General features: G+C 42.2%; 1 protein-coding gene across 1 annotated transcript; it reads left to right on the top strand.

Moving 5' to 3' along the window:
- Positions 1 to 11,051: 11,051 nt before the first annotated feature.
- Positions 11,052 to 11,798, top strand: LOC310876854 (general transcription factor IIF subunit 2-like; the record flags this gene model as incomplete). The annotated part of the gene is made up of 1 exon (XM_083790506.1): positions 11,052 to 11,798. The coding sequence occupies one exon, from the start codon at positions 11,052 to 11,054 to the stop codon at positions 11,796 to 11,798; it is 747 nt and encodes a 248-aa protein (XP_083646632.1).
- Positions 11,799 to 19,956: the final 8,158 nt, after the last annotated feature.

Here is a 19,956-nt window from a genome sequence, read left to right as displayed (position 1 = left end):
TTTGTCTGCAGTCACAACCCTCTGCTCTGGAATGTTCACACCGGGAATACTAGAAGAGAAAAACAACAACATTGGCATTAGGACTAGGAGCAGTGTTTATTTTGACGGCAAATTTAGATTTTAGTTTTTGTAGCATTTTAGTCACCAGAAATGTGTTAGTGTTTGTCTAGTTTTAGTCGAGTAATATCATAAGATTTTACCCGACTAAATCAACAGTTGATTTAGTTGATTAAAATGTATTTTGGCGGACCTTGATGCCGTCGTAATGGCTGATTTTACACTTAAAATAGCAGATCCACCAAAAATAGCAGATCTACCACCTCAGAGTCACAACGCGTGTAGATTGGCTATTTTCAGCATGCAACCAAGTGCAAAATTACCTGTATCTTTTACTTATACTGGATCTCTTGTCCACTATAGTCCTTTCTTAACATTTTAGTCTAGTTTGTATTTATTGACAAAATTGTCAATATATTTAGTCTTAGTTTTAGTCTGTTCTAATTTCATTTCCATTCAGTTTTCGTCAGTGAAAAAAGGTAATCGACGGACATTTTTGTCATAGTATTAGTCAACAAAAGCAACACTGATTAGGAGTAAATAGTACTAGTGTAGTAGCAGTAGCAATAATGTACTGTACTACTACTATACTAGCACTTGCTGTATCAATGATTGTGATAGTATTACTTCAACTGCTACTGTAGCAGTTAAAGGCGCAGTGAAACGGAAATGGTGAACAACATGAAAATGGTGAACATGAAACACCGGTCTGAAGTTTCTGAACCAATCAGAGCGTCGCATCCCTTCAGACGATGGGACGGTAGCTAGGGACGGTAGCTATGCTAGGCGCAACAGCGTGGTGTTGTTTGTTTATAAATCATATGGTCGGCCAGCACAACCAGTTTACTGTTATGTGGCTTATTTCTTCCATATAATGTTTTCAGATACATATTCTAGCGTGATGATTAAGTTGAAAGCGAGTAATACACTGTCTGGATGTTTTCTGGAATGGAAATAAAAACGGAGTATTCTGTAATCAGTAGCAGCTGTGATGGACGGACGCGCAAATATGGGAAATTAAACGGGTGAGCTTCATTGAGCTTCATTCAGTGAGCTACTATATCACAGATGACATCATCCTCCTGTTCATTAGATACAATTCCCACCAACTTTCTCAAAGAAGTCTTAGACAGTGTGATTGGAGATATCCTAAAAATTGTAAACAGCTCTCTACAATCAGGCGTCTTCCCAGACTCACTGAAGACTGCTGTAGTTAAGCCCCTTCTCAAGAAACACAATCTTGATCCCTCTGTTTTGGGTAACTATCGACCCATTTCAAATCTACCCTTTCTGGGCAAGGTTTTAGAAAAATGCATCTTTCATCAATTGGATGTGTTTCTACAGAACAATAATGTGCACAACAAATTCCAATCTGGCTTTAGGAAAGGTCACAGCACAGAAACAGCACTTGTAAAAGTAATGAATGATCTTAGGGTGTCTGCTGACAAGAAACATGTATCCGTTCTCTTACTTCTAGATCTAACGGCTGCATTTGACACGATTGATCACTCAATTTTAATACAGCGTCTGGAGCACTGGATAGGCCTGTCTGGTACGGCCCTGTCCTGGTTTTCCTCCTACCTATCAAACAGAAGTTACTTTGTCAATCTAGCCGAGTTTGACTCAGACAAACACGACATCAGTTCTGGTATTCCACAGGGGTCGATTCTTGGCCCTCTGCTTTTCTCCTTGTACATACTGCCATTGGGCGAACTCATTGCCAATCAATTTTCATTTCTATGCTGATGATACCCAATTATATATATCTGTGGCTCCAGATGATCCCTGTGCTTTAGATCCGCTGCTTACCTGTCTGTCTAGCATCAAATGTTGGATGAGTGAGAACTTTCTCAAGCTAAATGAGGACAAGACAGAAGTTCTCATAATCGGTTCTAGTGAGCAGAAATAATCAATATTAAGCAGACTTGGCAACCTGACTGTAGACAGTAACAGTACAGTAAAGAACCTGGGGGTTATTATTGATTCCGAATTGAATTTGAATTCACACATTAATCATGTTACCAAGATTGCCTTTTTTCACCTTAGAAATATTGCACGAATCAGAGCCTATGTGTCCTTGGACGATGCAAAAACGCTAATCCACGCCTTTGTTTTTTCTCGGCTTGATTACTGCAATGCACTTTTTTCAGGACTGCCTAAGAAAACAACTGACAGATTACAACTTGTCCAAAATGCAGCAGCCAGAGTTTTAACTAGAACTAAGATGAGAGAACATATTACTCCAGTTTTGGCATCACTGCACTGGCTTCCGGTTGTTTTTAGGATTGATTTTAAAATTATTTTACTTGTCTATAAAGCTCTCAATGGTCTCGCACCTTCCTACCTACATGACTGCCTGCCTAAATATGTCCCAAACCGCCCGCTAAGGTCTTCCACTGCTGGCCTGCTCGCTTTGCCTAAAAAAATGGCAACTAAAAAATACGGGGAAGCAGCTTTTTGCTTCTACGGGCCATCGGCATGGAACAAGCTCCCTCTGTACCTTCGTCAGGCAGCCTCTGTAGACATTTTTAAAGCTCAGCTCAAGACCCACTTCTACAACATTGCTTTTAAGTGATGTTATATTTTTTGTTATTCATGTCCTCACTGTATTGCATTACTGCTTGTTTTTTAATGTCGTTGCCTTGCTTTTCTTTTATTCTCCATTGTTCTGTAAAGCACTTTGAGCTGCATTTGATGTCATGAAAGGTGCTATACAAATAAAGTTTTATTATTATTATTATTATTATTATTATTATTATTATTATTATTATTGTTATTGGCTTTTATCGATGTGTATCTCTACACGTCATCACGCAGCACGTTTTCGTTTTAATAAATAAATAATGCAATCGTTTTTATGGACCTTTGATATAAAAACACACAGAAATAAGAATTTTCACATTTTTTTGGCATCCATTGTTAGGTATGCCCATATAATGACCACGGATATGGTCTAAAAGTGTGAAAAACGTCTTTTTCATTTCACTGCACCTTTAAGGCTGTACCCTAGCCCTGTTTTTAGGACTCGAACGTCGGCAGGAATTTTCGAGCGAACATCCGGACCATTTTTTTTAAATTAATTTTAAAAATAACCGTCTCGATCAGACCGCACAGCGCGTCTCCCCCGCTCTTTATCAATCTCTCTCGTCTCTCCCAACACACAAACACACACAAACACACACACACACACACACACACACACACACAAAATCGATCCGCAAATACGATCAAAAAAGCTAAAAGCTGCGCAGTTTAGATCCAAAAGAATGTGTCACTCTCTCGGTTCTGCACTGCTGTACTGGGGAAGTATAGCACTTTCGGTTCTGTCGAGGGCAGCGCAACACAGCGCAGAGAGAGAGAGAGAGAGAGAGAGAGAGAGAGAGAGAGAAGAGAACACCGTTTTGCGATCGTGCTGGTGTGCTTGCTAGATCTTCTCTGTTTCTAGATATGAAACGGCGTAAAGTGCCACTGGCAGCAGAGGGCGAGCCAAGTTTCCTGGGGTTTAGAAGAAAGCCCAACCTTAAAATGGACTCACATGCTACTGGGTTTGGGGTGACGTCAGATTGGCCTGACCTCAATGACCTCTGTGTGAGAACTGGAGTATCTCTGTGCTGGGTTCGACCTGAATCTGTAGAAGTTTCTGAGGACATTATTACCAACTGTTTGATCTCAGTAAGGAGTACTGTAATTGATACGGAACACCATATATCACCAGTCAATGCACGGAGGTACCTTGTAATGTTACAACAGCAAAAACAACAACAACACTGGACTGGTTTAAAACTACAGGGGAAGCTAGCTTGCCTTCCCGATGCAGACCACACCGTATCTCATACAATATTCAAGAATTATGCAGTCGATGAGGACATAGTCACCTTTACAGTCAAAGCCAGATTACAGGTCCTCCCAACCAGACTCAATCTCTCTCTGTGGTACCCTAACACGTTTCCTCCTCATTGTCTGCACCATGACCACACTCCAGTTACAGAAACACTGTCACATATTCTTAATGGCTGCATGCTATGTATATAAGGGAATGTACATTGCTAGGCACGACAGAATTGTTGACCTATTAGCTAAGGACTTAAGTTCATATGTTTCATCATCTGCCAAAATGTATAAGCACTCACGCGTTTCAACTGTCATGTTCATGCACAATAATGAAAATGATGCTTTTTCAGATGTCACAGCTAATACACCAGATATTGTTGTTGATGAGGACACTAGAGAAGTGACCATTTTGGAAGTGGCATGTACATTTAACCACAGTCTGGAAGAGGCATTCCTTACCAAGGTGCTTAAGTACCATCGTCTTAAGGATGCTATTATACAGCTTGGCTACAGATGTAAACTACTTGTGTTCATATTTGGAAGCCTCGGTAATGTCCACAAATCAGTCGTGAGGGGCCTGCAGATTGCAGGCATGCCCAAGCCGAGAGCTAAGGCATCGGCAAAATTATGTTCAGTGTCTGCAATAATTGGCAGTCGCCATATATGGAGAAGGCGATGCTTTCTGAACCCGTGATCTGTATCTGAAGCACTTTTCTCAAGTTTGCGCATCCACTATTGTTTGTGTTCAAGAAATGTCTTGTAAAATGTGAATACAAATAAAGATGTTAAATGTGTGTGTGTGTGTGTGTGTGTGTGTGTGTGTGTGTGTGTGTGTGTGTGTGTGTGTGTGTGTGTGTGTGTGTGTGTGTGTGTGTGTGTGTGTGTGTGTGTGTGTGTGTGTGTGTGTGTGTGTGTGTGTGTTGCTGATTGGCTGATTGGCTGCAGGCCCATCACCAAAGTAATGTGCACAGGGGATTTTGGAGAGGGACAGCAGAGATAGACATAACTTCTGACAGGAATGCACTAGAAACTTACTTTTTTTGACATGCTCATATCACATTCTCGCCAAGATATATTTTCGAGTTAATAAAAAAGGGAAAAAAATTATAATATTTATGAAATAAAATGGTTCAAACCCATTCCAGAGGGCCACTATAGTTCCACACTCACTCCAGAGGGCCACTATAGTTCCACACTCACTCCAGAGGGCCACTATAGTTCCACACTCACTCCAGAGGGCAACTATAGTTCCACACTCACTACAGAGGGCCACTTTGCATATACTGTTGTATCAAAAATAGCAGATCTACAAGCTGGAATCTTGAAAATTAAACATGTTTATTTAATTTTAAATGCATTTAGTTATAGGTTACTTATGTTATGAACATAATACAATACACAATTATATTACTAGTCATTCAGCCATACTAATATAGACTGAAGAAATTAAAGCGGACCATGTTTGCATGTCTGGAATTTGTATCAGCTAAACTAAATAATATATCAATATTCGGATATTAATCTCAAAATTAGGTGTTATGTGTTGTATATACAGTGCATTGTAGTAGGCTATAGTCCTACTATTTGTATTGAATTAGTACGTAGTATGCATGTTTTTTTTTAAATATAATATCATAGGTCTCTCCTTACCTCAGTGAATATCGTCTCCCTAGCAGGCGATCTTCACCAGGATGTTCAATTGATCGGCTTGTTAGTTGATCTATTGATGGCTTTTCGCGTCAAAGTATCGAGTGAAACTCGCGCGAGTCCAACGAAAAGGCTGAGTGACTGTAACGAGGAAATGGCACGTGTACGCGCGCGCGCGTGTGTGTGTGTGTGTGTGTGTGTGTGAGAGAGAGAGAGAGAGAGAGAGAGAGAGAGGGGAAGTGAAGTTAAGACAAAGTTTATTCTATTATTCTTAAGCCTATACATTTCCACTGATCCTAGAACAGTGGTTCTCAAACTTTCTTGACTCAAGGCACCCTAATTATACTTTTCAGAATCGTGTTATCATATTATGGTACATATAGAGCATAATTTGTTGCTGTCGGGAGGATCCATGTTTTATGTTTTAGATTTTGTGGCATAAATCAGTGCTATTGAACACCCTTTACGTCTGTGTATAGGGTCCATTTGAACACTCTCAGAGTGATTGATTTTACAATATAAAGTGGGGGTCCGTGCCATTAAATGGGGGTCCGTAGCCTAATTCAGGTCAAACCTGGGGTCCTTGAAATTAACCTGGTTGAGAATCACTGCTAGAGCCGAAAAATCTCCTCTTATGGCGGATATTTTCTAATGAGGGGTCCGCAGGGCTAATTAGTGTCGATTTGGGGGTCCTTGACATGAAAAGGTTAAATTGGGAACCACTGGTCTAATTAACTGAAGTGATGTTGATCAATTCCAAATATGAATATCAAAGTATTCTAAGGCGGCACCCACTCTCAGCACCTTCAATATACAGTACTTTGAAGACGTTGCCCTAGATCTTGCGCCACCCCTTACCCGTTATCCCTAAACTTATTTGCCATTTCTTACTATTTTAAAACATTTTAAAATAGTACAAATATCCGATCTATACAAGCCAACAACGTGTCGATGTAGATTGGCTAGTTGAACTATTTTTTAATGTTTTAAAATAATAAAAAATGGCAAATAATTTTAGGGATAAGGGGTAAGGGGTGGCACATGCAAGATGGAGCCCAGCGTCTTATCTCCTTCGAGCACCCGGTTGCGGTGTTTTTTCCTCTAAACTATTCTGTTGTTTGTGCAGCTTTTAATAGTTCTGTTTTTCCAGCATTTTGAGCTGAACGGGACCTTTCATGTTGACGAGGAAGTGCCGCAGCATCGCTGTGATTCCACCCTGACACAATGAAAACATCCCTGACGCGCGTCGCGTTTTTAGTCCATGAGTCAGAGTTGGACCTTTAGTTGTGAATTAAGTGGGCAAAACCATACCTATATTAAATTGTTCAATCAATATAAGTACATAAATACATGATAATCCTTCCACAGGAGTAGCTTTTTCATATTCATTACACATTTTGTAATTTGACAGTAGGCCCCCGGGCCATGCAGTTGCCCATGTATGGTCTACACAATGCATGGGCAACTGGCAGCCAGGGGGCCCCCACCTTCACTTTATGTGGCCCTCAGGTTAATATCAGAATATTGATATATTATTGATTTCAGCTGTTTACAATTCCAAACATGCAAACATGACCCGCTTTTGTATGTCCAATGTGTTTGGATTTAGTTCATAAAGTTAACATAACTAGAACTAAATTAATTTGAAATTAAATAAACATTTTTCAGGATTTAAATAAATAATAATAATAATAATAATAGCTCAAAATAGCCGATCTACATGCAGTTTTGAGCTTGTAGATCGGCTATTTTTGCTAGGTAAGTAATATTATGTAGCGCAGCACCGAGTGCCGTGCTACGAGCTTGTAGGTCTGCTATTTTTGAAAAATCGTGAAAATGCGGCACAAATCTTTGAATATATTATATATACTTTCAGAGTGAACGCTTTTAACTCAAATCTTTGCTTCTGAGAGGTTCCTGGAATAACATATTATCAGATGGGGCGTCAGGCCTAAAATGGGTTATTATCCCCCCCCCCCTCTCTCTCTCTCTCTCTCTCTCTCTCTCTCTCTCTTTCTCATGGAAACAACAAAATGATGGAGCTTGTTGTTGTTGCACAAAAACAAGTTCCAGCCACTGTTTCACAACCTGTAAAACATCAAGATCACGTAGCCTCGGAAACAGTTTTTATTCCAGGATCATGTGACAATAAAGATGATTCTTGATTCTGACTCTGTTCCTGAAACGACCTTATTTATTTTCCTTGAATGTCCAAAACTGTTTAAAAAAATGTTTTAATTAGATGTTCAAAATATATTCCCCCAGGAGGAGTCGGATACATTCACTTACAGTAAGGTTTAAAGTTGAAACCACATGAATAGATTTTTTTTTAAATGAAGAAACTTAGCCAGGAGTGACCGGGTATCAAACCTGGAATCTTCTGGATTCCAAGAAAGCCGCTCTACCTCCTGAGCCACTGCCAAATAAAATATACATTTGTGTAGCCTAGAATGAAAATACATTGCATGGATGCACCTGGGACGTATCCTCAGTGATGTATCCCAAGGTCATCGGGGGTTTCGGGTCTCTCAACATCATACCCCTCACTCAGGCGACCCAGCCGGGGTGATCAAGTCCCGACTTACGTCCCAGTAGCTACCCTCGATCAGGCCCACTATGGAAAGTCCAGGGCCACACAATCCGTTGGAACCACCCCGGAACTACTCTGCCGGGACTGGGAGGCACAATTCTGATATGTAGAGGGACTATAGGCTCTGTGGGTTGCCTCCTGTCCGGGTCCCTCCTACGTGTCACCAGGTCCACTCCTGTTCTCACCAGGTCCAGGACCTGTGCGTTGCACCAGACTCCCAGCACCAGACACTTTCATTCAGGAGTGGTTGATTCTTGAGCCGCAATGGTTTTGCAGGCTCCACCTGGGCAACGGTGGTACTGCAGGCTCCGCTTGCGGCTCGATTTGATTGATTGATTGATTGAAATATTTATTAACAGTTTGTAGAATTTACAGTACATTTTAAGCACAAACTCAATACAAAGACTGTTAACTGTGAGTGGACGACCCAATTAAGCATTACACTTGTTTACAACAGGGTCCACATTGTTCAATTCATCAAAACATTTAGAGACATACAAATAGACACTTCTATGTAGCTAAAGAACAGAACAGGAATTCATCATATAGGAAGCAAAAAGGGAAAAGATATATATACAGTGAGGGGAAATGGGGTGGGGGGGGGGGGATTCAGATTTTACAGAGGCCAGTTTCGAATTGCAGCCATCCGTAGGTGCCCTTTGAGAGCGGTTTTGGCCCTCCTAAAGGCCTCCTAAAGGCCTCACCGAAGGCAGGCCTCACTCACACCTTCGCATCTACATACAACATTGTTGGATGCTAGATGTAAACAAAGGGTAAGTGTCATGGCCGCCCCAATGCATTTCCAATGGAAGTCTCATGGTTTGACACAACATTTTTGTTGTACGGCTTTCGGCTGTGTTTCGACTGCCCCCCTCCCCCTCATACAACAAAAATGTTGTGTCAAACCATGTGACTTCCACTGGAAATGCATTGCGAGCTTGCATCAGTAAACAAATCTCATGCATCAGCTATACATCAATCTGTTCTGTTGTGAAGGTGAGAGTCAGGCCTAAGGCCTCAATTACACCTATACATCTAGCATACATGGTATATGTAAGCAAGTTGTGTCATGTCATGTCCGCCCCAATGCATTTCCAACGGAAGTCACATGGTTTGATACAACATTTTTGTTTGATGCAGGGGAGGGGGGCACAACACAGCCATCAAACAGAAATGTTGTATCAAACCATGTGACTTCCATTGGAAATGCATTGGGGCGGCCATGACACTTACTTCTTGCTTACATCTTGCATGCAACATTGTTGTATAGGTGTAATTGAGGCCTCACAGAGGATGCAGGCTGGGGGCGCCAACCCATACTGCTCCTGGGGTGCCGTCTACATTCCGGCTGTCACCCGTCTCTCTGGTGGTCACCAGACCTGGTTGTCACATAGTCTATTCCTATGAGTCACTATAAATACATTGAACTGAAATTAAAACACATCAACTACATGGGAAGAAGCCACGATAGATAGATAGATAGATAGATAGATAGATAGATAGATAGATAGATAGATAGATAGATAGATAGATAGATAGATAGACCCTAGACTGCACACACACACACACACACACACACACACACACACACACACACAACCTAAATTAAGGCGAGGTCGCGTGCATGCATCCGTCATGTTGACGGCAGACTGCTGGGCGAGCGCTGGCGCTTTGGCAAGGGGGGGTCAGATCAACGTAAGAATTCTGTACTGGCCATATAAGGAGCATGTCTTGAGTATACAGGGTTTGATGAGGTCAGATCAACTTATGGATTGTCAGAACAAGTCAGCTCTATATGGAGATCTAAGGGTGGTAGCGGGGACATTCTCTTGAGTGTACAGGGTCTGTTGAGAACTCTAGTTTTTAACTTTGGGGCAGGCCCGTGTCTAGAGTTTGAATGGACAGGTATCAGTCAAAAGGGAGACATCAAAGAGGAAGGATGGATGGGGAAGGATCAACATATGGAATGTCAGAACAGGATCTGACATATCCATATATGGAGATCTAAGGGTTTGAGGTCAGATGTGGAGTTGCTAGCCAATATTGATCAGGAATCTCCATATATGGGCTTAATTGCAACAGCAGATCACATTTACTAAGACATCAGATGTTATAGTGATGTCACGAGACCTGGGCACCATTTATGGGGGCATTCCCATATATGAGGATTTTGAGTGAGTGAGTGAGTGAGTGACTGACTGACTGACGGGAATTTCACGTTTTCATAGTAAATGCAACCTGCCATGATGATACAGTGGTTGTGCTATGGTCTAAAACAGTGGTTGCTATGGTAAAACCACAGTTGCTAGGGTCAAATACTTTTTGTTATGGTAAAACTAGTGGTTGCTATGGTCAACAGTTATAGTTGCTATGGGGAAACCATGGTTTCTAGGGTCTAACATGTGGTAGCTAAGGTCTAAAACAGGGGTTGCTATGATAACCTTGTGGTTGCTATGGTAAAATAGCTGGTTGCTATGGTCTAAAACAATGGTTGCTATGGTAAATGGGTGGTTGCTATGATAAAACAGCAGTTGCTAAGGTCAAAAACAGTGGTTGCTATAGTAAACAGGCGGTTGCTGGGGTAAGAAACATGGTTGATTTGATACACGGGAGTGGTTGCTACCATACACAAAGAGACCAGTGGCAGACTGCTGCCATGGCAACGTACACAAATTATTGTGTACGCGTACACAAGCGAGAGCTCTGATTGGTTGAGCTCCATAATTAAGGTCAGCTCATAGTGACAGAGCTTTCATTGTGTTGGAGACACAGAGCAGAGAGGAGCAGATCTCATAACACTACTACTGATAATACTTTTATTAGAACAGTACGTGTGTTGAAGAGGGACACAGAGAGCAGAGATAACATTACTAATAATTATTATTATTAAACACACGTACTGTAGGATAAGATACTACTACTAATAATGTCCAACAACAAGGACCAGAAGGTTGATCTGAGCGCGATCAAACAGACCTCAGGTGTCTGGCTGGTGAAGGTTCCCAACTATCTCTCCCAGCAATGGAGACAATCTGCAGGGAGAGAAGTGGGGAAGCTGAACATTGGACAGAAACAGGGGGAAAGAACAGAGCAGGCGTCGTTCACCTTGAGCAAGGCACTGTCCACGGTGAGCGCCCCGGGCGAGAAGAGCGAGACCCTGCAGGTTCCCCGAGACTACCCTCTGACCATGCACGCCGTGCAGGGGGCCCAAAACCTGGTGGTCTTCAGTCAGTCCCAGACGGGTGGCGGCGTTGCCCTGGAGGGCGTGGTGGTTCAGAGAGGGGGCTGCAGGCCCGCAGCCGCCAACGGCGACTACGCGAAGCTGAAGAAGAGCCTCATCGCAGAGTCCGTCAAGCCTCGCCGCGTGGCGCAGTTGCTGGAGACGGCTGTCCGCACCTACAAGCCTGTGGCCAATCACGTCGTCAATGTGGAGTATGAGAAGAAGAGGAAGGCGGAGGGGAGGATGGTGCGGGCGGAGCGCCAGGCGGTTCTGGACATGCTGTTCTCCGCCTTGGAGAAACGGCAGTGTTACAACATCAAAGAGCTGGTCGACATCACCAAACAACCCGTGGCGTATCTGAAGGAGATCATGAGAGAGATTTGCGTCTACAACACCATGGGGGCGCACAGGAGCATGTGGGAGTTGAAGCCAGAATACCGGACGTATAACTAGCTCCTCTGTGGACATTAAGACATTACAGGACAGTGGAGGACACAGCTCCTCTGTGGACATTAAGACATTACAGGACAGTCTAGTGGAGGACACAGCTCCTGTGTGGACATTAAGACATTACAGGACAGTCTAGTGGAGGACACAGCTCCTCTGTGGACATCCAACGGGCATCGGTCTGATGTTTTCAAATGTTTGAAAATGTATTATTGTAGCCTGCTTTTGATAAATTAATCAAACATGTCATATGTATTATATTGTAATAATTCTGGATATATATATTTTACTGTGTGACTTTGACATTTCAAATAAATATAATATAAAACTCTAAGTATTCAATGATAGTTGTGCTAGTTCTTTTTCGATCCACTCCAAATCTCTTAGCCCAAACAGAGCTGCTCTACCAGCTCACTGTAGGCTGATGTGGACTTATGTTGAAGAGGGTTTGTCCTGTCTGATAGAGTTTACTTAACCATTAGCTCTGGTACTCCACACGGAAACAATATACAAGATATATTCTCATATTCCATATACCCATATGGAGCAAGCCAATATAACTCATATAAGGAGCAGGGCCAAAGTGGTCGATATCATCCGAGGTGGTGTCATAGACGGTACACCCCATATAAGCACATGGGTACCACGTAAGCTCCATGGTCATGTGAAGAGGAGGTGACATCAGCAGTATGAATGCATATAAGGGCCGTGTTTACTAGATTTAGGAGCTATATTTCAAGCAAGAAACCCCCGGGAGGCATCTGTGAATGTTTACACGGTAGACGACAGCGGCGGTGTTGAGCTTGTTAGCTTGAATCTTTATCTCACTGGGGGTCGTGTACACTGACCTTGTTTGTCCCAGCCAATAACAGCCAATAAGATGAAAATAGTTCAGCTCTCAGCTAGCAAGAGAGAAACACCTCACACGCGAACGCAACAAGAAACGCTAAAGCACTTCGTCGCCACATGCTATGCTGGTGTTTCTAAAGAAGAAAATAAACTGTGGTTCCATTGTGAAATTCCAAACATACAACTCGGTGAACACAGCATGGCCCCTTAGTGTGAGGAATGTTGTGTTGGCCTGTGAGTCTGCAGCCAGAGAGACCAACCAGGGGTGTTGCTGTGGCAGTGAGGCACAAGATGTACTACTTTGGAGACGTCCTGCTTCATGGTTACTCCAAAGTTGAACTTGACGTACACGTCTTCAACACAGTGTCTTTATGCTGGGTGAAGTTTCCCATAGTAACACATGGAAGAGGAGAAGGTAGCCTTGAGGCTCCCTCCCGGCACCGTGAGGTCCACATAGCTGTGCTGATAGAAGACGTCATCTACATCTGGGGAGAAATGTTTTCTTTCAACGTTGCATTTGATGTCGACACCCACAGATGCTTCATGCCCAGGTTTTCTGGGAATCCTCCCAGATAGCTGAGCTGGGATCTCTCAGCCTGTGTCTTGGGGAAGGTCATGTATGTCCATGGAGGATACATCAGGCCGTCTGAAAGAACTAATGACATCTACAAGTTGGACACTACCGACCTCAATGGTTTTAATGAAAATTGCTGGCACTCCACCACCTGTTTCAGCATATCACTCTGCCACCATCATCGGGACAAAGATGTTTGTATTTGAGGGATCCAGTGATCAGGAGGTGGTGCATGGAGGCACGTTAGCAGCGAAGATACAGGTCAACCTGTCCTTCTCACCCATTGAGATGCATGTTAAATTACGCAATTTCGCCATATAAATAACGGATAATTTCAGAAGCAAAACCTTCAAAATGTCTTCTAAATCTAGTCAACCAGGCCTGCAGTAGGCTATGCACTGGGCAAATGTGCATGACATTATTTAAATAAAAAGAAATATGAGGATACTACTTTTAACAACAGGACAGAGTAACCGACAGGAGTTTTCATGTTACACGGTAAGACTACGGTCATTAGCATTGTATTATTGCCATCACCTGGGTGGGTGAGTCGTGTAAGTTTCCAGACGTGTTCAACAACACAGACATGCAATATAATATAACATTGACAGCTATGAGGCGAATGGTGAAAGCTTGACCTGCATAGCAACAGTTGCTAAACTATTTGGATTGGCATTGGACAATCATTTTTTGTGTTGGGATTTAGCGAAGGGCTAATTAAGACCTTTTTTTGTAATTGACTAAATTATGGATGCCCAATATAATCGGTAGCATAATCGGAATCGGCCATACAAATGCCATATCGGTATCGGTATCGGTCAAATGTCCGCCAAATATGACGAAAAACTTGAAAGGAGAAATTAGGTCAAATGTCCACCAAATATGACGTAAATTGCGCTCCTGATCACTTCACACGGGTGTGATTTTTAACTCTTGAGAGTGTGAAAGGAAACCAAATGGATTAAAGATTAAAGATAATAACAAATAGTGTGGAAGGTCTGTGACCAATGAGCAGGCGGAACACGGGATTGCAGCAGTTTCAAACGGCTTTTTATTTGTTTTAGCAGCAAATCATACAGCAGGCAGGAGAAACCCCACATAGGTTCCGGACAAATTATATTCCATACAATATTTGTTTCACAGGCGTCTTCCACAGCCTGGAGAAGGATGAGAACAGAAGATTAGATTTCAACTCAGGTTTATACAGTCTCTGATAGCTCGCTCCTCACTGGAGGGCTTTGGTTTTAACAACGATAAGGTGTGACGGCGATGCCTTGCTTCGTGACGTCATCGGTCTTTATCTTTAACTGTAGCGGGTCTTCTCCCATAGCGGGGGTTCAGCTCCGAGAGAGCACAAGCCGTCAAGCCGATCTGGCGTATATAATGAGCGCCTGTTTGCCAGTGCAATATGCAATATCAAGAATTATAGGTTTCTTTCCGACCTTATTATTTGTAGTTTCCACGTCACCGTCACTGTGGCGGGGCTGCCTTCCTCCCGCAGCGCGATACGTGGAACTGGAACTCCTGTTCCTATATTTTATTCATACAGTCCGATAGTCTCTGTCCCTCGGACATTTCCTGGACCGTTCCTATAAGCCTGTGGTGAGAGGAGAGTGACAGTTAAGACATGCAGGGTTATACACATGAATGGGTGTTAAAATCAATCAATCAATCAATCAAAACTGCCTCACTGTCACAGCATGGCAGTTAAAATAAAATGCAAGTATGAATTATATGAACCGCCTGCCTTATAGCCTGATCATAAACAATTAGTATTGTAGTGTACGCCACATAAGACAGATGACATGTTCTCACTCCCATGGCAAGCGGACATAACTGAAAACCCGTAAGAAAAACACTCATACTGCCTCTCCTGGTGGTTGCTATACACGTCCCCAACTCTTCTCCCTTCTGGCTTCAAAATTATGGAATGCACTTCCCATCACAATCAGAACTGCAGCCTCACTGCCAATCTTCCGTCATAGTCTGAAAACCCACCTTTTCAGACTCCATCATGGCCTGTAGCACTTACCCTACCGCCTTAGATAGCACTTTTTGTAGACTTAGATAGCATTTGATACAGATTTATAGCATGTTATGTAGACAGCACTAGAATTGCATTTTATGTAGTCATAGCACTTCATAGTACATATAGCATAGTATAGTCTATATGTATAGTTTCATTATATAGATATTCCACGTTACATTCTTAGCTTACACATGTTTCATGATAAATACTTTTTATGTATGTGATGTATTGCCATGCTTTTTGTTCTTGCTTAATGTAAATTGCTCTGGATTAAGAGCGTCTGCTAAATGCCTAAATTGTAAATTGTAATTGTAAATTGCCACACACTTAAATGACATGGTAAGAGGTTACCATATCTTTTGCCTATTACTCTCCTACCCTATACCAGCCAGAAGCCTACATTAGATAATTTCTTTAGGGCCTCTTTAGGGCCTCTTTAGGCCCTCTCCCAACCTATTAACCACAGGCTCACAGCGGACAAATTCTACACTGCCTTTTTAGGTCCTCTCTCACAACCCACTGGCTATAAGCCTACTATACATCGGATAGTTTCCGTTTGGCCTCTTTTCGCTCTCTTCCATACTACCAGCCGTGGGCCTATACAGCTGATACTTTCTATATTTCCTTTTTTAGGCTCCAACCAGAGTTGTTTTTGGCATCAAAATTAGATTTTAGTTTTAGTCATAGTCTTTTGAATAGTTCTCATTTAGTTTTAGTCACATTTTAGTCACCTGGAATGTATTAGTGTTAGTCTAGTTTTAGTCGACCAAATGTCATGCGATTTTAGTCGACTAATTCTACAGTTGATTTAGTTGACTAAAATGTATTTTGGCGGGCCTTGATACCGTCGTAATGACTGTGTTTACACACTACAAGCTTGTATATATGGTATTTTCTGCATGCAACCAAGTGTAAAATGACATACTGGATCACTTGTCCCTTCCTAACATTAGTCTAGTTTTTATTTGTTGCCGGAATTGTCACTTTATTTAGTCATAGTCATCATGGCTTAGTTTTTATGTCGTTTTTGTCAATGAAAAAAGGTAGTCGACGAACATTTTTCGTCATAGTTTTAGTCGACGGAAACAACACTGAGTGACACTGGGGTCTACCAGGCTGAAGGAAACCTTTCTTGTCACAATTCACATATACTCATCAACCGGACCAGGACCCTAAAGCCCTTCCAATGACCATTGCAAATTGCACTTTTTTACTCTCCTCCTCTCATTCTTAACAGTTTGACTGTTTTTTACGTTTAACACGCATTTTAATCAACCCCCTTTCACTGCCGAGATTGTTGTATTACCTTTAGAGCATACGCTGATTATTTGGGCTTTTAATCCGCGAAAATCCAGCGAAAAAAGGTCCCGTGGTTTGTTATGATCCGAGTGTCGCATCCACCACCCGGATGCACCCGGAAGACGCACACAAGACTCGTCTCAATGAGGCGTTGCACCCAATGCATTTCCATTGGCCTCAATTTCCCAGAAGCCCTAGCAGCCCACAGCATGTGACGATTTCCGGTTTCGTCATCACAGCGAAGCCATCCAGTCTCATACTCCGCGACGAAGACGGATTTTCTTTTGATTCATTACATTACGGCGGATTAAACACATAAAACAAAAGGCGGGTATGTCCGATACGGCAGCGACATTAACCTGGAGTAATCCATTCGCGGCACGGAAACTGTTAACTGAAATTCTTCCGGCTCCCTAGACGGGGTATATCTGTACACAGTGGTGGAAAAAGTACTCAATTGTTTAACTTAAGTAAAAGTACCAATAGGCCTACTGCAATTTAGAACAACTTCGTTACAAGTAAAAGCACAGAATTTAAAATGTACTTGATGTGACGGCCCCCTGGGCCTTTAGTCTACTATGGGTGCTGTGTGTGTATGTGTGGCTGTGCCTTTAACAGTTCCATTGCAGTGTTGGAGGGCGGAGCCAGAGATGATGAGTGGAAGGGGAGACACCTGGCCAGTGTCCTCCCCAAACACTATTTAAGACACCTGCTCTCTCAGCACTTCAGATCTGCTTTTCTCCACAGGCTGCAGGGGTGGCCATAGGAGAGTTCCCTTGTTCATTTATTTGTTTTGGTTCTAGACTTTGGGCAGCATGTTTCCCTGCCGGTATGAACTTTAATTGAATTGCTTGCATTATCTTTTTCCACAAGTATTAAATAAAATACTTATTTTTCGATTGTCCTCCGGTGTGGTTTCCCCTTCTTCGTTATGGCCCCAGAGCCAGCCATAACAAAAGTACAAAAGTATCGGCATCAAAATGTACTTAAAGTAGGCCTACTAAAAGTACTCATATTGCAGAACGTCCCATTTCACAAGTTCAAAATGTGTAGACAATCTATTGAAAATAGCAGATCTACAAGCTCACAATGTGTTGCGTTACGACGCATTGTGAGCTTATAGATCGATCGGCTATTTTCAAATGGCCAAAATGTATAGGGTTGAAATTGTTAGTTAATGCATGTTTTTTAACTAAATTTTAAATCGCAAAGTAACTAGTAACTAGTTTTCAAATAATTGTAGTGGAGTAAAAGTAAAAAATTTGGCTCTGAGATGTAGAAGTAAAAGTACTGGAAATACCTCAAACAGTACTTGAGTAAAAGTACTCAGTTACTTTCCACCTCTGTCTGTACTCACAAAACCGCAAAGAAAAGAGAGCCGAGCCCCGGGGCTCTCTGTCTCTCCTCACATAAAACCGTATGGTTTAGTAAATATGCATACCTCCCCATACTGCCACTTCAGATGATAGCCACATTGTCCAAATAAGAAAGTAATGGTGGCAGCTCACTCAGTATACCGCCTCCCTCCGACCACACTGGAAATCCTTTCCCCTTTCGGAACACAGGGAGTAAAAAGTAAGGCACCTTTTTACTATTTTTATACTCTGTATACCTGTACACCTCCTGAGCACCTGGTTGCTTCCTTGCCTCTGCCTTGTAACCTTTGTCACTATATTGATCTCTCATGTTCTACCTGCCTGTAAGTATGTGTTGTTCATATACCTCACATGTGTTCCATTTGAAATTGTGGCATTTAATATGGCATCCTAATTATTTACTCAAATGGCAACAATGTGTCTGGATTATTGATCCAAACTGCTGGATGGATCAATAACTTAATACTAATCAGTCACCAGCTTTCAGGAGTTAATCTTCTTTTTTTCATATATATTTTTTATCCCACGATTTTGTAACTCATTTTTCACCCCTGTGTCAATTATCTATTCTAATGTGATCCTGGGCTCTACACACCCTCCACCAACCTAGTCCCCATATATGGGGGACATGGGGTGAGCAACGGACTTGAACTCATGCTTCCTTCATGCCTGAGTGTCCAAGTTGCTCCTTTACACCTGACAGGGGGGAGCTTCCCTGGTTGGACGTAGCGAGTGGAAGGAAAATGTTATTCCAACCAGTCCCTTTCCCCTCCATTAGGTGCCCCGGCTGGCCAGGGGGAGGCAGTTTAGAGACCAGGATTACTGCATGTTTTTGTGAGGGTACCTACCCTAGGGGACACGGGGAGAACATGCAAACTCCACACAGAAAGGCCCTTTCGCCAACCCCGCCTCGGGTATGGGCACTGATGACGCGGATGAGGAAACATGCCACCAGCACCCACAGCGTCCCGAGCGGGAATGAAACCCAGGACCTTCGAAACAAAGTTAGGAGGTGCTGAACAATTTGCACAGTATAAACAATAGAAGAAAAACAAGGAACATATCACACAGTTGTGACAATATATAGCAGAACAAAAACAAACAAGGCAGAACAAAAACATAGGGCTATAAAAATGAATGTAGGCTGTCTGTCATTGTATTTTCTGTGAATTAACTCACAGTTTAATCCACTGATCCTCAGCCATTTTAATTTCAATGACCCCCAAATTAAATGTAGGCTATATGAATTATAGGGTGACAGGGTCCTAGGCCATTTCATTATGATTTTCATCTCTGCACTGGGACCCCATGTTACAGACATGTTTACAATATTTTACAACAGTAGCTACTTATATTTTGTTATTTAAAGCTGTGATTATTTATTTAAGAAGCTCTGTTCTGAACCAATGTTCTCCTTTAAACACAAAAAAATGTAATCATCCTTAACCTTTAAGCTAAAATAATGATGACCGGGGACTTAAAATCATTGTTTTAATTGATGGCCTTCATGCCCTGGCACTTGGCCTTGTGCCCTCAAAAAGTTGACCACACTAAAGGCCAAGTGGCCTTGCCCCTAAAAGGATGAAATTCCAGGACTGATACCAGGGCCCACTATTAATTCTGAATTTTAGCCACGGACCACCATTTGATAAGGTGTCGTCTCTCAGACCCAAACAGATTTTTTGTTTGCTTTTGTCCACAATGCAATGCTGTAGACCTATTTAGGAGAGATATCAGGCAAATGTTGATCAAAATAACCATTCTTCTACATTCTCTAATTGTGTAGATTCATGAAAATTTAGTAATTCCGACTTTTAACAATTATTTAATTATTGGGAGCGTAAAATGAAACCATTTTACACTCAAGAGTTAAAGACCTATAAGGGTCCATTTGGTTACGAACTCTCCATCATTTAGCCGGGGACCACCTGGGAACTTCTCAAGGACCACTGGTTGAAAGGCTGAGAGATGTACAGGTGGGATTTGGGAAGCCATCTAAATTAATAATTATGGAGATATGTCTATAAGCACCTCGAC

This window comes from Protomyctophum parallelum (genome assembly GCF_964188405.1).
Source record: "Protomyctophum parallelum genome assembly, chromosome: 19".
Lineage (NCBI taxonomy): Eukaryota > Metazoa > Chordata > Actinopteri > Myctophiformes > Myctophidae > Protomyctophum > Protomyctophum parallelum.
The sequence above is the reverse complement of the archived record's forward strand: the minus strand, read 5'-3'. Positions and strand labels throughout refer to the sequence as shown.